The sequence below is a fragment of the Pipra filicauda genome, unplaced genomic scaffold (assembly GCF_003945595.2).
Source record: "Pipra filicauda isolate LSUMZ 115617 unplaced genomic scaffold, ASM394559v2 scaffold462_size518177_pilon, whole genome shotgun sequence".
NCBI lineage: Eukaryota > Metazoa > Chordata > Aves > Passeriformes > Pipridae > Pipra > Pipra filicauda.
Window position 1 is genome coordinate 204172 of NW_024104601.1, and position 20536 is coordinate 224707.

Genomic DNA, 20536 nt, shown 5'->3' on the forward strand with positions numbered 1-20536 from the left:
CGCCCGCTGCCAATCTGCGCGTGCGCGACAGGGAACGGCGGGGATGATTAAAAATAGAGGGGTTAAAATGAAGGGATTGAAAAGTAAAGGAATTGAAATATAGGAAGGAGTTAAAAGTGAAGTAGTTAAAAGTAAAGGGGTTAAAAGTGAAAGGGGTGAAAAGGGACATCAGGTCGCTGGGAACGGGGGTATCGGGGTGGAGGGTGGGAAAAGAAAAACGAAGGCGTTAAATAAAGGAATTAAAAGTGAAGGAATTTAAAATGAAGAAGTTAAAAATAAAAGAATTAAAAGAATTGAATTGAAAGTAAAGAAATTCAGAGTGAAGGGAGTACAAATATTTCGGTTAAGAATTAAAGGTCGAGGGACTAAAATCTCAATGCGCCGCCCGGGAATCGAACCCGGGTCGCAAGAATGGGAATCTTGCATGATACCACTACACCAGCGGCGCGGTTGCTACAACTTCCCCTCCCGGCCCCTCATCATCCCAGCGGCTTCCGGCCCTGCGCCGGCTCCCGGCCCGCCCCTCGCCCTTCGGCCGCGTCCTGCGCCCGGGCCCGGCGCCATGCACGGCCTGTGCCCGCTCCTGCTGCTCCTCGCCGCGCTCTGCCCGCCCGCCCGCGGCCGCCGCGATGCGCCCGCCAGGATCGGTGCGGCCGGGGAGGGACAGGGGGTGCGGGGAGCGCGAGGGGATGTGAAGGAGGGGCCCGTGAGGGGATCTGGGGGGGGTGTGAAGGGGGGTTGTGAGGGGATCTGTGAGGAGGGTGAGAAGGGGGATTGTGAGGGGATCTGGGGGGGGTGTGAAGGGGGGTTGTGAGGGGATCTGTGAGGAGGGTGAGAAGGCGGGTTGTGAGGGGATCTGTGAGGAGGGTGAGAAGGCGGGTTGTGAGGGGATCTGTGACGGAGGGGCCCGTGAGGGGATCTGTGAAGGCCGGGGGCTGTGAGGGACCCGCGGAGGTGACCGGCCCCGTTCCCCAGCCGTGGTGGGCGGCGGGATCGGCGGCTCGGCCGCCGCGTATTTCCTGCGGCAGAAGTTCGGCCCGGGCGTGCGGCTGGACGTGCTGGAGAAGGCGGCGGTGGGCGGCCGGCTGGCCACGCTGGACGTCGAGGGGGCCGCCTACGAGGCCGGGGGGTCCATCATCCACCCCCTCAACCTGCACATGAAGCACTTTGTCAAGGAATTGGGTGAGTGGGGATCCCCAGTCACAGTGTCCTCCAGCCCCCAAATCATCCCTTGATCCCAAAATCATCCCCCTGGCATGCTCTGGATCCCACTCTGCTGGGGGACATCCCTCTAAAGAACAGGTCTTGCCCTCCTTTCTTCCCCAGTAGCCCATCCATATCCTTCCCTAGAGCCTTCCTTCCTTTCCCAAAGTCTTCCATATTCTTCCTCAGTAGTCCCCCCTCTTTCTTCTTTTCCCAATATCCCCCACATATCCTTCCCCAGCAGTCCTCCTCCTTTTCCCAAATCCCCCTCATGTCCTTCCCCAGCAGTCTCCGTTTCTTCCTCAATAGCCCCCCATATCCTTCCCAAGAGCCCTCCTTCCTTTCTCAAATAGCCCTTCATATCCTTCCCTAATGGTCCCTCTTCTTTCCCCAATATCCCCTCCATGTCTTTCCCCAGTAGCCCCCCCATATCTTCTCCCTATAGCCCCTGTGGTACCCCAGCCCCCCTCCAGGCAAAGGAAACCCACATCCCAATGGAAGTGGGACACCCCCTTCCCATGAGTGACCCATTAATGCCTTAATAAAGGTCCAAAAGTCACCTCAGATCACTTCCTGGCTCCTTGTCAAGAGCTAATTCCCCTTTCCATCCCTTGGGAATAATCCAGTCTCGTCACTCACCCTTATCAACGCAAAGCCAGGTTGTCTCAGAAAGGTAAAATCAAGGTGTAAGAGCTCTTCTTTTCCCTAAATTAATGTTTTCACCCCTTTTCCTGAAGGCCTCTCAGCCACCCCAGTCCCGGGCAGCCTCGCTGGCGTTTACAACGGGGAGGAGTTTGTGTTTGAGGAGAGCAGCTGGTACATCATCAACCTCCTCAAGCAGCTCTGGCACTATGGGCTCAACCCCCTGCGCATGTCCATGTGGGTGGAGGACATCCTGGACAAGTTCATGAGGTATGTTGGGCCCTCAGAGGGGAGAAGTGCGAAAAAGATGGAAAAACCATCTGAGGGACACCTTCCACTAGCCCAGGTTGCTCCAAGCCCCGTCCAACCTGGCCTTGGACACTTCCAGGCATGGGGCAGCCACAGCTTCTCTGGGCAACCTGTGCCAGGGCCTCCCCACCCTCATCATAAAAAAATTCCTTATACCCAACCTAAACCTCCCCTCTTTGTCCTGTCCCTCCAGGCCCTTGTCCTGCTGCTCCCACGAAGGGCTGGGAGCTACATCATGAGATCCCCAACAGCTTCCCAGAGCCACAGAGATAATTAATAACGAATTCCTTGTCTCCAATTAAAGGATCTATCGCTACCAGATGCACGACTACGCCTTCAGCAGCAATGAGCAGCTGGTGCACGCCCTGGGAGGGGACGACTTCATGCGGATGCTGAACCAGAGCATCGACGAGGCCCTGCAGAGAGCGGGGTTCTCCCAAAAATTCATCAACGAGGTCATCTGTCCGGTCATGAGGGTTAACTATGGGCAAGGAGTCAACATCAATGCCTTTGTAGGTGAGTGTTTTGGAGGTCAGTCTCCCATCCTGGCTGTCCCAGGGACCTCATGCTCTTCACAGGTGTTGGGATTCCTGCTCCCTGGACTCCAAGCTGAGCCCCAAAGGGATATTTATCCCCCCTAATTCTCCGCTTTGCCTTTCCAGTGCTTCCCTACACAATGACACCAAATGATAGTGGTTTCCTTGCAGGTGCTGTTTCTCTGGCCGGGGTGCAGTCAGGTCTTTGGTCTGTGAAAGGGGGCAACAAACTCGTCTGCCCCGGCCTCCTCTATGCCTCCAAGGCTGATGTTATCCCTGGAACAGTTGTGTCCATAGAGCCAAAAATCAGACCCAGGCCCAGTGGTGAGTTGGGGTGGATTTCCCTCAGTGGGGAGGGGAATGGCAACACTGGAGACCACCCTCAGCCCCATGGCTGCAGCTCCTTGGGCTTTCAGGATGAAAATTCTTCCCTGGGAGGGTGGGGAGGGGCTGGGATGGAATTCCCAGAGAAGCTGTGGCTGCCCCATCTCTGGAAGTGTCCAAGGCCAGGTTGGACGGGGCTTGGAGCAACCTGGGATAGTGGAAAGTGTCTCTGCCCATGTCAGGGGGTGGGACTGGATGGGCTTTAAGATCCCTGTCAACCCAAACCATTCCATGTAAACAGGACTCAAAACTCAGCTGACAGCTAAGCTGGTACTATAAACCCAAATGGGAAAAATGGGATTCCCTCCCGTCAGGAGGTGGGATAACTGAGCTGTTCTCTGCAGGGGATCCTGTGAAGCTGTACCAGGTCACCTACAACACGTCCTCAGGGCTGACAGGGGACACGTACGACATGGTCATCATCGCTGCTCCGCTGGGCCGCAGCATGGCCAACATCACCTTCAGGAACTTCGACCCTCCCGTCCCGGAATTCCCAAATCCCTACCACCAGACTGTCACCACCCTGGTGCACGGGCGGTTAAACACCTCTTTCTTTGGCTACCAGGACCCACAGGCCTTTCATTTGAGCGGCATCTTCACCACGGAGAACCCCAAGCTGTTCATCAACAGCCTGGGGGTGGTGCACCCCGTGGGGGACGCCACTGGGGACGGGAAGCTACCACTGGAATCAGCCATCTGGAAGATATTTTCCAACGAAGTGCTCACCAAGGAGCAGCTCACCCTGCTCTTCTCCTCGTACGACTCGGTCAAGGTGAAGTCGTGGTTGGCGTATCCCCAGTACAGCCCTCCCGAGAAATGCCCCCCCATCATCCTGCACGACCACGTGTACTACCTGAACGGGCTGGAGCGGGCGGCCAGCGCCATGGAGATGTGTGCCATCGCCGCCAGGAACGCCGCCCTCCTCGCCTTCCACCGCTGGCACGGCCGCTCCGACAGGATCGACCAGGAGGGCCTGCACGAGAAGCTCAAAACGGAGCTCTGACCCCCGGGGAGGGGGGGCCCTGGGGTTCATTAACACTAACGAACAGCAACTCCCTGCTGAGCCCACCCAGGGTGTTCTGTAGAATTGTGGGATAGGTTTGGAAAAGGCTTTTAAGATCATCGAGTCCAACGTCTGACAACACCACCACCATGGGAAAGACCTTCAAGAGCATCAAGTCCAACACCACCACCACGGTCACCACTAATTATGCCACATCCACGTGATTTCTGAACGCTTCCAGGGCTGAACAACCCCTTCCATGAAGAAAATTTTCCTCATATCCAACCTAAACCTCCCATGGTGCAACTTGAGGCCATTTGGCCAACCCAAGAGGGGGCAGGACAGGGGTGAAGTGGCACAGGAGGCATTCCCAAGCGAGCCAGGACGTTTTCCTCAAGCAAATGCCTTTTCCTCAAACTGCTCCAGCTATCCCTGTCTGAGATTAGAGAAGTCATTCAAAGTGCCACATTGACCCCAAAAGTGCCATATTGACCCCAAAAGTTCCCTCCCAGCTCAGGATCACTGTGAAGCCCTGCTGATATCCCTATCCCTATTCTGATAACCCTGTGATATCCCTTCTCCAGCTTGGAATATCCACTCCTTGACTGTCCATCTCTCTGCCTCAGCTACTTTCCAAACTGTCTACCAACTAATTATTCCTCAGGGTGGAAACTGGGGTTTAATTAGCTTCCCAAACTGCTTATGGGAGGGGAACTTGTGTGCTGCAAGCTGCCAAAATGGGTGGGAAAGAAGGAAACCCACAAATATCCATCGCTGTATGTGTGTGTGAAGGAGTTAATAAGGAATTTCATGGCCTGACATTTTTTTAAGTCATGAAATAACATGAATAACACCAGAAGTAGCACAAATTTAACACCCTCTTCAATAAATTCAGGCTCCTTTAAAGTTCTCCTGAGACTGGGAGTGGAATTAACACCCAGCTGGCAAAAAATGATGTAAGGATGAGTTATGTCAACCATTACAAAATTTATTTTAAAACAAAACAAAATAGTTGTATCCTCGTGGGCATCATCCTGGGGGAGGGAACAGCACCGGTGGGTCGGGATTTGGGTTCTTCCAGAGTTATACTCGTTCCAAAGCTTCCAGCATGATGATGCTGTTCCCTCGGATCACCTGGAAGGGGAAAGTTGAGAGTGCAGCAGGATGGAGACGGCATCCAAAGCTCTGTAAAGCCCAGGCTGACACATCCCACACCTGTCCCTTGCTCTGCCCACGCCGGCCCTGTCTGTGCCCACCAGTCCGTCCCAGTGCCCCCAGTGCACTCACCACCATGCCGATGTTGTTCTGCTGCCCGCCCGGCGCCATCTCCACGCACTCGTCGATGACCAGGTTCATGAAGGGGTCGAAGCCCCTCAGGATCCCCTGCACGTGTCGGCCCCCGTTCAGCTTCACTGCAGGGAACCCAGGGGGGTTAGGGAAGGGCAAACCCCAAAACGGGAGGGATTCACCCCAAAACCGCAGCCCGGGAGGGGCAGGACACGTGTGGGGGGTGTTAATGGGGAGGGTTTAGTGCAGCCCGTTGAGGGGGTGAGGGGAGAGAGGGAGAAAAAGGGAGTTTTAAATTAATATTATACTTAAGTTTTTGGATTAGGTCTTAATGGGTTGTAACTTCAATGGATTTTAATTTAAATTAGTGGATTGTGAAGCCTGAAATTAGGCAGGGTCTGCTCCAGGGGGTCTGGTCTGTGCTGGGCAGGACCCTCCTCCCTGGGCATTGTGAGGGGGTCCCCAAAATCAGGGGCCGTGCGGGGGACCGGCGTGGGTGGAGGGCCCTGATACCAGGGGCCATGAGAGGGAGCGAGGCAGGGTTCCCGGGCACTGTGAGCGGCAGAGGGGCCGGGAGGGTCCCCAAAACGGCATCACGGGGGAGCGGGGGGGGGCAGGGGTCCCGTTCCCCCCGCGGGGGCGGGATCAGCCACGGGACTCACATGACAGCTTCTTGTCCATGAACCTGCAACGAAACGGCGGCCGGGTCAGCACCGGCGGGGGGGAAACGGGGCGAGAGACCCCCCTGCACCCTCCACCGCCGCCATCACACCGGGGCGACCACCCCGCCGCCGCCATGACAGCGCGGTGCACGCCGGAACCGCGGCAAGCGGCGGCCCCCGCGCTTCCCCCCGGCCCCCTCGCCCCCCGACCCGGTCCCCGGCCCGGTCCCACCCCCGGTGCCGCCCCCGGACCCACTTTTTCAGCTCCGGCGGGTGCGCTTTGCTCATGGCGCCCTCAGCTCGTCCCTGCCGCGCGCTGGCTCTGACGTCACCGCGCCTCGACGCCACTGCGGCCCGCCAGCCAATGGCAGCCCGCGGCGCCGCTACCGCACTGATTCGAGTAGCGGCGCGGTAGGTTGGGGGGAGCGGGAGTGCGAGGCTTTACGGGAGGTACGGTACGGCCGCCATGGGGTGTGCGGGTGTGAACACGTGTGAACACGTGTGTGTGTGTGTGAGAACATGTGTGTGTGTACGGGTGTGTGAGAACACGTGTGTGTGTATGTGAGAACATGTGTGTGTGAGAACACGTGCGTGTGAGAACACGTGTGTGTATGTGTGTGTGTGAGAACATGTGCATGTGTGTGTATGGGTGTGTGAGAACACGTGTGTGAATGAATGTGTGTGTGCGCGTGTGTGAGGTGAGTGCACGTGTGCACATGTTGTGTGCATGTGTCCACATGCGTGCCATGTGTGCACAGTGTGTGTGTGCATGTGTGTAGGAGGTGTGTAGAGGGTGTGTGCGCATGTGTGTACATGTATGTGTACATGTGTGTTATACATGTGTGCCCATGTCCATACGTGTGCGGTGCATGTACGGGGTGTGTGCACATGTGTGCACATGTGTGCAATGTGTGTGTGGCTGGGGCTCACCCCGGGGCTGTGCCCGTGTGCAGGAGCCGCCCCACGCCACGTACACACACACAGGGGGGGTCCCCCTGGGCCCTGCAGACGCCCCCCACCGCCCCCCAGCACATTTGGGGTCACCCCACACCAGCATCGCCCCGCACAGAGCGCTCTGGGCTCCCCCTGCCCGAGCAGGGCCATGGGTGCCCCCGGCCCCACCCTCCCCACCACAGCCCCCCGAGCCCCTCAAGTTGGGGGTGCCCCCCTGGGTGCCCAGCAGCCCCGCTTGTGTGCCCCATCCTCCCCCGAGCCCCCAAGATGGGGGTGCCCACCAGCCCCACCCTCACCCACCCACTCAGGACACCCCCAGCACCCACGGGAGGGGCCCCTCCTGTGTTCTGGGGAATCCCAGTTGGGGGGGGTCCCAGGTGAGTTTTGGGTCGTACCAATATCTTTTGGTGTATCCCAGGCGTGTTTTGGGAATTTCCAGGTGTATTTGGGGGGGTGTCCCAGCTGTATTTTGGGGTGCAGGAGAAGCCAGAACCAGCTCAGGTGTATTTTGGGGGGGGTGTCCCAGGTGAGTTTTGGGTTGTACCAAGTGTATATTGGGGGGTCCCAGGCAGGGTTTGGGTGGTACCAATGTCCTTTGGTGAATCCCAGGTGAGTTTTGATGTATCCCAGGTACGTTTTGAGAACTCCCAGGTGTATTTGGAGGGTCCCAGGTGAGTTTTGGGTTGTACCAAGTATATTTTGGGGGGTCCCAGGCAGGGTTTGGGTGGTACCAATGTCCTTCAGTGTGTCCCAGCTGCACTTTGGGAATTCCCGGGTCCCCGCAGCCGCTCTCCTTTGATGAGGCCGTTGGGGGGGGTCTCCCTGGTGCCCCCCCATCACTGCTGGATGGCAGCCAGCCCGTCCCTCATCTTCCTGGCCATGAGGGGCACGAGGCGCAGGTGCTGGTCCCCGCAGGAGGCCAGGCAGGCGTCCAGCTGCCCCCTCACCTTGGGCTCCGAGCCCCCCGAGTCCAGCGCGTCCTTCGCCTGGTCCCGGCACTGCAGGGAGCAGCGGCTCAGCCGGTCCTGGGGGGGGAAACAGGGATTTGGGGGGGTCATGGGCTGTATGGGGGGTGCTGGGGGGCACACAGGGTGTTGGGGAGCACAGGAGATGCACTGGATGGAGGGCACAGGGCATGTCTGGGGGCACAGGGAATGTTGGGGGATGCAGGAGATACAATGGGGGGCACAGGGTGTTTTGGGGGGCACAGGGTGTGTTGGGGGGCAGAGGAGATGCACTGGGGGGCAGAGGGCATATTTAGGGGGCACAGGACATGCAGTAAGGGGGTGCAGAGATTTGGGGGGGGTCAGGCCCTGCACAGGGTGTGGGGGTGGGCAGGGCTGGTTCAGGGTGTGCTGGGGGGCACGGGGCTGGCACTGGGGGGGGAATGTCTCACCTGGAAGTGCTCGAGCTCGGCAGTGACGATGGCCTGGGCCTGGGCCAGGGGCGCGTGGCAGCGCTCGATGCAGCGCTGGACCTCCTGCATGGAGGCTGAGCCGTCCTCACAGCAACGGGCACTGCACCGGAACATGGCACCCTGGGCACGGGGGACAGGGTGAGAGGGGACACCCCCAGGGACAGGGGGGAGTTAATGGGGGCACCCCCAGGGACGTGGAGGGGACAGGGGAGTTGATGGGGGACACCCTGAGGGACAGGGAGAGGAGGGGGAGGCAGTGAGTGACCCCCCCCAGGGACGTGGAGGGGAGGGGGGCTAATGAGGGGCACCCCCAGGGGTGTGGAGGGGACGGGGGGGGTTAGTGGGGTCATCCAGAGGGGCATGGCAAGCAGGGGGGCAGTGTGGGGGCGTGTCAGGGGGGGTCAGCGTGGGGGACACCCCCCACACTCTGTGGGAGACCCCAGGAGGAGCCCCCTGAGCCTGCAGCTGCCCTGGGAATGGGGGGGACGGGGCGTGGGGGGGGCACAGGGCATATTTAGGGGGCACAGGGCACGTGTAGGGGACACATGGTGTGTGTGGGGACAGAGAACAAGCACGGGGGGGGTTCACAGGGCTGGTCACGGCGCTGCCCGGGTCACACGTGGGGCTGGGGGGGAAGCGGCCCCTGCGCGGCCCTGGAGCCCCCCGGGCGTGTCCCCCCCGTCCCGGTACCTGCATGGCGCGGATCCGCTCCCGCTCCAGCCCCTGCACCGCGCTCTCCACGGCCGCCTGGACCCGGCCCTGCGCCGCCTCCGCCTCCGCCATCCCCGCCCGGCACCGCGGCCTCGGGCCCGCCCCGAGCGGGGCCGGGCTGGGGTCGGGGGGGCCGGGCCAGGGCCGGGCCGGGGGGACGGGAACCATCGGGGTGTATCCCAGGGAATCGAGGAATTCCCAGCCCCTGCTGCCCCCCAAACACCGGGGCGGGGGGGGGAGAGGTCGGGCCGGGCAACCCCAGGGGGCTCGGGGTGGGGTGGATGGGGCGATACAACCCCCCCGTGCTCCAATGTCCACCCCCCAAAACCGGGGGGCTCGGGGCGGGGGCAGTGCCCACCCTCCTCACTGCAATGCTCGCCCCCCAAAAAACGGGGGGGGGCGAGCGGGGCCCCATGGGGGGGCCAGGGGGGCAATGCAACCCCCCCTGCCACGTGCTGCAATGACCGGGGTCACCCCCTATGACTTTAATCCAGAACAAGGATTAAGGTCATTCCCCCCTCACCCCCCAAACTGGCCATGGAGGAAAAGCAACACCCCAAATTCGCTGTGTTCCCCCCCCAAACACATCCCTGACAGTGCTGGCGGGCTGGGTCAGGGATGAGATCCTGCAGCCCCCCGAATTCTCTGGCTCACCCTCCCCCAAACACATCCCCCATGCTGCTGGGGGGGTGGGGATGTGGCCCCCCAGGCCCCCAAATTCTGCAGGTCCACCCTTTCCTCACTCCTGGCTTCATGATTTGGTATAAAAACATGGGAAAAGGGGGCTGAGCCCATCACTGGAGCATCAGTCCTGCACCCTGGGGGTACTCCCCACCCTGTCACAGGACCCAGCACCTCCTTCACAAATATCCCCCCAAAAAAGCCCCAAACCACGAGTTTTCTGAAAAAAAGTGTCTTTTATATCACTTAAATAACTCTAATCCAGGTATTAGGAGAGGGAAAAAAAAAAAGACCAGGCGATCACAAGAACATATTTATAGGAATCAAAATTAATTTAAACCACACAAAATAAATTAAAACATTAAATATTAACTTTCAGTGCAACATATACAGAAGACATAAGAGTAACCATGACTTAAAAAAAACCAAAAATAACCCAAAAAACAGAGGAAAAAGCGCCAGGTTGGTTATGAGAAGGACTACGGGGAGGATTAAGGCCGTGCTGGAGGTTGGAGCTCCAGCCCGAGGAGGTTTCCTAGGATTAAGGTTCATTTTATTATTAATAAAAAGCTTGTATTTGTCCCCAAAATGAGCATGGGCCGAGTGGCTGCCGAGGTTCTGTCTCTGTAGAAAAATAAAGCCCCATCCTGCCGGGGTTCTGGTTTAAAAACAATCATCCAGGAGGCAAAAACCAGGGAAAACAACCCAAAACCGAAGGCAAAGCCCACTGGCACAAGGCCAGGGCTCGGGCCCGTGGCTCTGCTGGTGCTGCTGAGTACGTTCCTGCCTTGCTTCTTCCGTGGTGGTGGGAAAATGAGGAAAAAGGGGGAAAACATCCCAGAAAATAGACCGAAAGCAGAGGAGAGGTGCTGTGCCATTCCCGGGGTCCGGGGGGTCCTGGCTCCGTCACACACCTGTGGGGAAGGAGGGGGCAGTGGGTTATACCCCGGGGTGCTGGTGGTTGTGGTCCCACCATGGTGCCCCCGGGCACCTGTCTTGGCATGGCAGCAGGTGCCACCCCTCAGGTGTCCCCTGTCCCTCACCTGTCTCAGCAGCAGGTGCCACCCCTCAGGTGCCCCCTGTCCCCTCCCTGTCCCAGCAGGAGGTCCCCCCAGCCCTCACCTGTCTCAGCGTGGCAGCAGGAGGTGCCCCCCTTGAGGAGCCCCCCTGGTTTCTCCTGGCCCCCTCCGGGCTCCCGGCACCACGGGCATCGCTTCCGCAGGCGGCAGCAGCTGGAAGGGAGCGGGGAGGGGGCGGTCAGGGGGTCCCAGGCCCCTCCCCGGGATGTATCCGGGGGGTGCTGGATGCCCCGGGGTGCCCCCGGCCCCGGATACTCACTGGATGAGGACGCAGACAGAGATGAGCAGCACCGAGGCCACCACGGCCACCACGAGCAGGGCTGTGATCGTCTGTTTCTTCTGGTTGGCAGCCACCACGGCCAGGAGGTCGGCGTGTTCACAGCGTGTCCCCACGTACCCAGAGTGGCACCTGCACCAGGAACGGGGACAGCGGAGTCACCCTGGGACAGGGGACACAGGGGAGGGACAGAGGAGTCACCCCAGGATAGGGGACACAGGGGAGGGACAGAGGAGTCACCCCGGGATAGGGGACACAGGGGAGGGACAGAGGAGTCACCTCAGGACAGGGGACACAGGGGAGGGACAGAGGAGTCACCTCAGGACAGGGGACACACCGCAGGGACAAGAGTCACCCCGGGATAGGGGACACAGGGGAGGGACAGCAGAGACAGCCCAGAATAAGGGACACACAGGAGGGACATGGGAGTCAGCCCCAGGGACAAATGGGAGGGACAGGGGAGTCACCCTGGGAACAAGGACACATGGGATGGACACCAGAGGCAGCCCCAGGACCCGCTGGCAGCCAGCAAAGCCAGGCTCAACCTGGCTCTTTGGGGATCCCCACGGCACAGACGAGGGAAGACCCCAAGGAAGCCCCAGGAGCTGCACCCCAGAGGTTTCCCGGCACTCACACACACGCTGGCTTGTCCTCCTGGACCAGGAACCGGCAGGTGCCGTGGAAGCAGAACTGGCTGTGGGAGTCAGGACAGTCGTTGAAGTGGGACCTCACGGCCGCTGCCACCGGTGGGCCTGGAGCTGGGAGCAAAAACAAGGACAAAACAGCATTTTTAGGGAATTTCCCAAGCCCAACACCTACCCAGCTCTGTTTTGGGGCTGGATGGCTTTATTTTGGGATCAGCACGTGGGATACAGTCCAGTGACCACCCAAGGGAGCCCAGACGGGTCCTGCTTAAACCAGCAGCAAAAAATAATCCTGAAGGAATTTCCTAAAGAGCTTAAAATGGAGGAGGAGAGAGTTAAAGAACGTCGGAGTCGCTGCAGCTCTGCCCGAGCCGGTGGCTTTGCCGGGATCCTGTTTTCCATTACATCCCACGCTGGTTTGAATTATAGACACGGGAAGCAAATATCCTGCACTGGGATTATCCCGGGAATAAAGCACATCCGATCGCTGTCGTTTCAAAGCCACCTCAAGTTCCTGTGCCGTGGATTTATGGCAGGCCAGGGTAATTAAAGCCATGGATGCGGGAATGCTTCCGGGTCCTCGGGGAGCCCAGGCGAGGAACCACGGAGCGGGATGGCTCCCACAGGGATTTGGAGTTCACAGTGGGAATCGCTGCCAAAATCAGCGCCTCGCCGGGAAAACCCCGACACCTCCATCCCCAGGGATGGAATATCCCAGGAGAGCCCAGATTCCTCCTTCTGGTTGGAATATCTTTACAAAACTACCCCTTTTTAGGGTTTTAACCCACAAATCCAAGCCTGTGCCTGCTGTGCCCCCCGGATTCCAAGCCCCCCATGCCAGGCTCGGAGCCCCCTGGAATTGCTGAGGATGGACCAGCAGGGCTGGAAGAGGCAGCACGTCCCTTTGTCCCTGTGGTGCATCCCTGGATCCAGCACAGTTCCCGGGGTATCCTGGCTCCTGTTCAGCCTCGGCATTCCCAGCTGTTGCCCACATTGCAGCCAACTCCTCCTCCTCCTCCTCCCACCCCAAGGATCCCTGTCCCTGCAGTGTCCCCTCGGATCAGCTCCCACCCTCCAGCCTCTGGGATGGGCACAAATCCACTGGGAAAGGGGCTGCCAGCATCCTCAGGATGCCAGTGCCAACCCCATCACGGGGTTTTGCTCCCAAACCTCCCAGCACTGCTTCCCAAATAATGCTGTTGAACCATCCCATTATTCAGCGCCAAAAGGAGATTTGCCAGCCCAAAATGAGATTTCCCAGCCCCAAAAGGAGATTGGGAACACATCCACTGGGAAGGGGGGTGCCAGCATCCTCAGGGTGCCTTCCCTGCCACAGAGTTTTACTTCAAAGCCTCCCAGCACCGTTCCCTTTAATGCTTCCCAAGCAATGCCGTTGAACCATCCCATTTTCCAGTCCCAAAAGGAGGTTTCCCAGCCCCAAAGGGAGGTTGGGCACACATCCATCAGCAAAAGGGCTGCCAGCACCCTCAGGGTGATGGTAGTGCCACAGGGTTTTGCTCCAAAGCCTCCTGGCACCACTTTCCCAAACGACGCCATTGAACTATCCCATTTTCCAGCCCCAAAGGAAGTTTTCCTGCCTCAAAGGGAGACTTTCCCAGCCCCAAAAGGAAAAGGTTTCCCAGCCCTAAAAGGAAAGGGTGTCCAGCCCCAAAGGGAGCATTTCCAGCCCCAAATGTCCCAGCCCCGCCTGCAGCCAGCCCTTCCCGAGGCTGGCACATCCCATCGGAGCTGTGCTGGGAGCGAAGGGCCCTGGGCTGGCACAGCCCATTGTGCCACTTCCATGAATGAGCCAATTTATCCTCCCGGTGCCGCCAGGACCGTCAGGCACCAGCAGCTTCCCGGTGGGACACACTTCCGAGTGGTCACGCAGCAGGACTCTGAGGAATTTCCACCCCCCAAAAGCAAGGTGCATGGACAACAGCCACTGCAGAGCCCAGTTTTTCCTTAGGGATAAAGTCCCTGTGGGGGCAGGATCCCACCCAGCGCCCCATTATCCTGCAGGGAGGAGGGTGGGATGCCAGAGCATCCATGTGGCTGATCCCAGGCAGGCTGGAAACACGGATACCCCACAATTCCCACTGGCACACTCACCATTCCGGGCTGCCGTGGTGTTCTCCAGCGCGTGGCACGCGGCGAGCAGGACACCTGTGGGAAGGGGCAGAGATGGGAATCAGCCACGCTGTGACCCCCCAAAAGCTGAGAGGGTTCACCAAAATCACTCCAAGAGTTTTAAGGAAAACGCAGGAATTCCTTGTGCAGGCAGAAGGAGGGGCTGCAGGACGGGAAGGCTTGGAATGACCCCCCCGAGCTGCCCCCTTAGCGGGGATGGAGCGGCCCCCCCGCTCTGAGCCTTCCTGGGCTGTGGAGCCAGCCGAGGGCAGCAGCCCCTTCCCTGGATTTGACCCAATTTCCTGCATGGATTTAATCGAACGGCGCAGAAAGGCGAGACAGACCCTCGGGCTTCACATCCAGCAAATCCCAGCGGCCCTGGAGCTTCAGGGATCACTGGAGCTTCAGGAACTGACCACGGCTCCAGGGATCACTGCAGCTTCAGGGATCAGCCACGGCTTCCCTGCTTTTGTTGGAGACCTCAGGGGTTTTCTTCCCATGGAAATTTAATCAGGTTTTCCCATTTTTTTGGCTCAGTGCTGGACAGTGCTCCGTCCTCCAGCCCCGCTCCGGCTTGTCCCGATATTCTGCCCTCCACTCCAGGTGTTATTTGGGAAATGGCTCATCCCTGTGCCATGGGGTGGCTGTACCACTCCCTCCAGAGTTCTGGCTTGCCTGTTCTCCTGCCGGGATCCCTCTTGGCTCCAGCAGTGCCTCTTCCCAACGTCTCTTCCCTGTCAGGTGTAACATCTGCCCCTGCAAAGCCCGGCTGAGGGGGAAGCCCAGCTTGCCCCGTGTGACCACCTTGTCACTGGTGCCAGTCCTTGGCAGCAGTTTTCCATCCCCAACGCCAGCCGAGGGCTCCAGTGGCTCCCCATGGACACCTCATGGACACAGTGGAATCCACACCCTCGGTCTGACCGGCCCCTGGACTGGGGCTGCCTCCACCAGCCATCCCAGGCAGCTGCTCTCACTTGGTTTTCTAGTCCCATCCCGTTCTCTGGGGACATTTGGGAAGCTCTCCTTGCCATCACCTCCTCTGCCAGCCAAGCCCCCTGAAGTCACCCTGCTGGCATGAACCCCCAGCTCACCGAGGGACTCCCAAGCCTTTCTGATGGATAGATACAGATCCAACAATTCCATCCCACTAATTCCCAGCCTCCGGTTCTCCCTCTCACTAATTCCCAGCCTCCTCCCCCAGCAAAGGGCTCAGCTCCTCTTGCCTCCGCTGTTATCGCTGGGGTCTGTTCCCTGCTCCAAGTTTTCCCTCCTGATCCGCTTGGCTCCAATTTCCCCTCAGCTCCAGCCCAGCCCTTGGAAGCCTTTAGGTGCATGTACGTTGTGCTGGAGGGGGTTTTCCCCTTCTCCATGATATTCCAAGTGGATGCTCCGATCTGCTGGCTTGATGCATTTTATCCAGAGCTCTCTCCCCATCGAGATTTGGATCTGATCCCCCAGGAGCCACTGCTCCTGGATGGGGGATTACAGCGCCCAGACAGGTGGGCAACCTGCAGATCAGCCCCCCGAGGTGGGCAACCATCGGGGTTGGAGAGGTCTGGAGCCACAGGAATGGGAAGCAGCATGAGCAGAGGGGCCAGGGGAGCCCCTGGATGAGCTGAGGGGTGTCACCGACACCCTCAAGGGATTCTCAGACCCCCCGAGGGATCCGGAGACGCGGAGCCAAAGCAGCAGCTCCAAGAGCTGGAGCGGAGCCAATTCCAGCCACTTTCCCGAATCCAAGCGCTGCCAAGCGGCTCTTTCCCACCGGGATAGAACAACCCTTGCCCCGGCGAGGAGCCCCGGAGCTGTGGGTGACACAGGCGGGGACACCACGTCCTCCTGGAGGACAGCGGGACAAATCCAACCGCGGATCCTTCCCGGTGCCGCATCCCATGAGGGGCACCCAGGACCCGGCTCCGCGTTCTCCCACATCCACACTCATCCCACTTCCAGCCTGGGAAGCGCCTCCGTCCCATCCGCAGCATCGCCCCGCTCCATCCTGGAGAACCCCCGCTTCCCCCTGCTCCCCCTTTCCCCGGCAACCACCACCCCTGCTCTAATTAGCCCCCAGCTCTAATTAACCGCCCTAATTAGCGGCCGGGGCCGTACTCACGCGTCGCGGCGAAGGCGCCTTCCCACAGGGAACGAACTTCGGGAGCGACCGCCCGGGGGATTTTATGGGATTTCACGGCATTCGCGCACCAAACAACCACAAACCACCCCCAAAACCCCCAAACCCTTCAGAACCCGCCAGTGCGGAGGGGGCTGCGGGCGTCCCCCCCCGCTCCCCTCGGCGGGGTCCGTGCGGGGCAGGCGGGGCGCGGACCCCCCGGGCCGGAGCCCCCCGAGCCCCCCGGTCCCGGAGCGGCCCCGCACGTACCGAGGGCCAGCGCGGCCGGGCCGCCCGCCATGGCGGGGCTGCACCGGAGCGAGCGGGGCCGGCGCCGGGGCCGGGGCCGGGGGCGGGCGGTGGCGGCGGGGCCGCTGCGGGGCCGAGGGGCGGCTCCGCCCGGCGGAAATGGGCGGCACCGGCCGGGCCGGGGCGGGCACAGCGCGGGAACCGCCGCCCACCGGACCCCTCAGGGGACAGCGGGACCCTCCTCAGGGCAGCACCGAGACACCCCCTCAGGGGACAGCGGGACCCTCCTCAGGGCAGCACCGAGACACCCCCTCAGGGGATTATCCGGGACCCTCCTCAGGGCAGCACCGAGACACCCCCTCAGGGCATTATCCGGGACCCCCCCCGGAACCGCCCGAGACCCCCCTCAGGGGACTGTCCTGACAGCCCTCGCAGGATCACCCGGACCCCCCTCACGGCACTGCCTGGGACCCCCGTTATGGGACGGCTCGGGATCCCCCTCATGGGAACATCCAGGGCGCCCCTCACGGGGTCATCCGTGACCCCCTCACGGAACTATCTGTGGCCCCACTGGGCGCCCCCGTCACCGGACTATCCGGGACACCCCCATGGAACTACCCGGGGTCTCTGCCATGGGACCATTTGGGACCCCCCACACTCCCTGGAGTCCCAACACCCCCAGAGCCCCCAGCTCAGTGACACCTCCTGACCGGGGTCCCCACAAGGAGGGGGAGCAGGAGGAACCAGGAGCCCCCCCCATCCCTCTGTGCACTCCCGTGACTCCCGGATTGCCAAATCTGCTGCCAGCACATCCTTCATCATCCTCAACTGCTGCTGATCCCAGCCTTGGTCAGCCCAAAATCTACAGGGTCCCCACCCCACTGATCCCAACCTTGGTCATCCCAAAATCCGACAGGCCCAGCTGGGATTCCTTTCGGGAAAGATATGTGTTGTGGAGACATTGTTTGGGGACAAAGAGACTGTGGTGGCTCAAATCCATCTGGTGGCTGACACATCCCCTGTGATCCATGAGGATCATCCCCTGGGATACCGTATTTAAGCCATGGAAGCCCCCAGGGGTGGGGACAGGCAGGGGGTCCACCCGGACCCCGCTGTGCCAGGAGTCCCTGCAGCCATGCCGGGCTGTGCCGGCGTCCCGTGGGAGCTGCTCCCAGCCCTGTGGTGGGAGCGGGGCCCAGCCCTCCCCGTTCCCAGGTGATACCATCTCCCCTCGGCACTTGAAAGCGGCTCTTTGAAGGGGCTGGGAGCCAGCTCTTCCCAACGCTGCCGATCCCGAATCCCCAGCACCCCAAAATCCATTGGAATGTTACCTCAGAACACAAGCATCCCAGTGCCATGGCCATCCCCAAATCCCACTGGAGCCTGTTGGATCACGGGGGGCCCTGTGGGCTGCACATCCCGGGCTCTCTGTTCCTTCAGGCACTCACGGCATTTCCACCCAGTGGGGCTCATCCCAACCATCCCAAGTCTTTCCCAGCTGCTCCAGGCAGATATATCCCCGAGGACAGGACAAATCCAGCTGCCATATCCTGGGGTGGCACTCAGTGGGGTCCCGCCAACCCCATAAAGGATCCTCTGCCATTGCCAGTGATTCCCCTTCCAGCCATCCAAGGGGAAAACACCCTGGGAGCCGATCCCAGTATGGGAAAGGTGGGGTGTTCCCCCCATTTCTGCTTTCCTGGGATGATAACAGGGAAGCAGAGTTTTCAAAGAGGTTTCTTTGGAAGCAGAGGTTTCCTCCCGTGCCATCGTCCTCCCACCCACTGGGAATCAGCATTGCAAGCATTAGCTGCCATTGGAATGGGAATGGTGGCAGGGCCAGGGCAGTGGAGTGGGCAGGAGGAGCCAAAGGGATTTGGGCTGATCCCGAGTACCTCAAAAGCACCTGGAATGTCATGGGCAGGGTGTATGAAAAGGTGACTCTTTCCTCCCTGGCACCACCATCATTCCTGACACCCACTGGCATTCCCGACACCCACCATCATCCCTGACATCCACCAGCATTCCCAGCCCCCACCAGTATTCCCAACACCCTCCAGCATTCCCAGCACCCACTGGCATTCTCAACACTCCTCAACATCCTCTATGAGCATTCCCAACACCCTCCAGCACCCCCGACCCCCACCAACATTCCCGATCCCCACCCTCTGGAAGCAGCACGCAGGACATCACCCCACACAATCCAGCCCTCTCCGAGTGCTGGCTCCAGAGTTCCAGGGCTCCAGTTCCTCTTCCCTGAGTTATAAAACCACAAACCCAAGCCAGGTGTTATTTTGGGATTATAAGGATAATTAAATTGGGATTCTTTAATTGTTCCTGCCCTGGGAGCCTCCGGGGGTTGGGTTTTCCTTTTGGAATTGCTCTTTGTCCATGGTTTATGCTGGGTTTGGGATTAAAGGGTCATTCCCAGGGGCAGATCCCACAGATCCAGCAGAGCCGAGTTGAATCTGGGATAAATCCATCAATTTAGGGCAAATCCCTGAAAAAGGTGTATAAACCCTTTCCCCTTCAACCTCCATTCCCTCCTCTTTCCCTGCCTGTGGGATATCCAGGGTGGAAGGTGACACTTTGGACCCTTCCATGCAGCAGCCAGTGGGAAACCCACCCAAAACGTGGGATTTGGGGATTTATCCAGGCTGGAGGGCAAGGCTTTGGACCCCTCCATGCAGCAGTTGATGGGAAAACTCACCCAAAATATGGGACTTTGGGGGTTTGGGGAATTCCCCCCCCCCCCCAAACACCCTCTGTGCCCCCACGGGGACAATTCCAGCCCCCTGGGATGGACAGGGAATATTCTCCTCACTGTGGATTCTCATCCCTCTTGTGCTCCCATGATTTTAATCACCGATATTCCAATGTGGTGATGAAAAAAACAGGAAAAAATCCCCCAATCCCCCCGTTTCCCTCCCTCCCCGGAGAAGTGAGGAACAAGGGAGCTGTGTGTTCTCGTGTCCGGCAGAAAAGCCTCCGGCCGCCTGTTTGCTTTGGATGGGGAAGGTGAAAATGAGGCAGAGGGAAAACACGGCGCTGGGCTCCCCCCGGCCCTTCCCGCCGCCTCACACAATCCCAAATTGTAGCCGCCGGGATGGGTTTGGCTGCTCCGGGGAGCCCTGAAATCAATCAGGCGGCGGCTGAGGGGGGGAACAGCCCCTCCTCCCCCCCGTGTTTATTTTCTTAATATATGGGCTGAGAATAAATTAAATGTTATTCCCAGGGTCAGGAATGTTGCTGCTCTGGAGAGTCCCAGCCCCGGGATGCTCCGATCGCTGCTGCCCCATCCTGGATTTTGGGGGTCTGGCCCATGCCAGGGCTGTTACTGGAAGGGCAGTGCCTCCAACATCTCCCCAGACCCAAATTTTGGGGGTCTGACCCATCCCGGGGCATCTTCATCCCATTATCAGGCAGGCATCACCTCCAATGTCTCTTCCATCCCACTAAAAATGGGGCTTTATTGGGAATTTTTTCCTGGCTTTATCTTACAGGTTCTGTTTTTCCACCGGCTTAAAAGGCTCTTTCATAGCCAGGATTTTCCCCGTGAATGTCCATTTTATTCCAGTTTTTTTTTCTTTCTTCCTTTCCTAAATAACTTCTCAGGGTTTTCTCCCTTCCCTCCCCTTTTCCTTACTCCCCCTTTTCTGTTTATGTCCCTTTTTTCACCTAAAACCTCCATAAATAAAGGATTTTGGAGCAGTCCAAGGCTGGACACTAACAAGGGCTTTGTTGGCTGCCGGAATGCCGCCGGCTCCGGGTTGGCAGCTCCCGGGATAATGTCAATAATGGATCAGTTAGCACCAGATTATATTAAATATATGTTTATCCAGCAGTGGCAGAGCAGGGATCAGCATGTCCAGAGTGAGCAGGAATTCTCCCCGGGAATGCAGGAGAGGGGCTGATCCCGCTCCGGAGCCGACCCTGTGGTGGCTCTGGCAGGTCCCCGTGCCAGGTGTTTTGGGGTTTCCCAGCTCTCCGTGACCTGCTGTGGTCATGGGAAGCCACGTCCACCCGTGCCACGGACACAGGGATCATTCAGCTGCGGTGACCCGAGCCTGGAGAGCACTCGGGCGGCTGCACGTCTGGCTGTGCCCTCAGAAACCCCAAATCCACACTCTGGTTCTCCTCCTCCTCCTTGGGATCCCTCTGGGGTTTTGTGGTGGGACCCCAAATCCACACTCTGGTTCTCCTACTCCTTCTAGGGATCTGCCCAGGGCATTGCAGTGGGACCCCAAATCCATGCTCT

At 59.4% G+C, this 20536-nt stretch overlaps 4 protein-coding genes and 1 non-coding gene across 5 annotated transcripts; 1 reads left to right on the plus strand and 4 right to left on the minus strand.

Moving 5' to 3' along the window:
• Nucleotides 1–377: 377 nt before the first annotated feature.
• Nucleotides 378–448, minus strand: TRNAG-CCC. The gene has a single exon. It is a non-coding gene; the product is annotated as a tRNA-Gly (tRNA).
• A 95-nt stretch (nt 449–543) lies between these two features.
• On the plus strand, nt 544–4987 carry PCYOX1 (prenylcysteine oxidase 1). Its single transcript, XM_027746698.2, has 6 exons — nt 544–647; nt 976–1182; nt 1941–2115; nt 2459–2670; nt 2862–3014; nt 3419–4987. Exons 1-6 carry the CDS (start codon nt 563–565, stop codon nt 4075–4077), a joined length of 1491 nt encoding a protein of 496 aa, XP_027602499.1. The 5' UTR covers nt 544–562; the 3' UTR covers nt 4078–4987.
• A 57-nt stretch (nt 4988–5044) lies between these two features.
• On the minus strand, nt 5045–6564 carry SNRPG (small nuclear ribonucleoprotein polypeptide G). Its single transcript, XM_027744353.2, has 4 exons — nt 6283–6564; nt 6027–6049; nt 5365–5489; nt 5045–5211 (listed from the first exon to the last, which is right to left on the minus strand). Exons 1-4 carry the CDS (start codon nt 6312–6314, stop codon nt 5161–5163), a joined length of 231 nt encoding a protein of 76 aa, XP_027600154.1. The 5' UTR covers nt 6315–6564; the 3' UTR covers nt 5045–5160.
• An 839-nt stretch (nt 6565–7403) lies between these two features.
• Nucleotides 7404–9253, minus strand: FAM136A (family with sequence similarity 136 member A). The gene is made up of 3 exons (XM_027744352.2): nt 9088–9253; nt 8377–8517; nt 7404–8005 (listed from the first exon to the last, which is right to left on the minus strand). The coding sequence occupies exons 1-3, from the start codon at nt 9178–9180 to the stop codon at nt 7817–7819; spliced, it is 423 nt and encodes a 140-aa protein (XP_027600153.1). The 5' UTR covers nt 9181–9253; the 3' UTR covers nt 7404–7816.
• An 836-nt stretch (nt 9254–10089) lies between these two features.
• On the minus strand, nt 10090–16361 carry TGFA (transforming growth factor alpha). The gene is made up of 6 exons (XM_027744317.2): nt 16300–16361; nt 13902–13955; nt 11780–11903; nt 11128–11277; nt 10912–11021; nt 10090–10703 (listed from the first exon to the last, which is right to left on the minus strand). Exons 1-6 carry the CDS (start codon nt 16328–16330, stop codon nt 10696–10698), a joined length of 477 nt encoding a protein of 158 aa, XP_027600118.1. The 5' UTR covers nt 16331–16361; the 3' UTR covers nt 10090–10695.
• Nucleotides 16362–20536: the final 4175 nt, after the last annotated feature.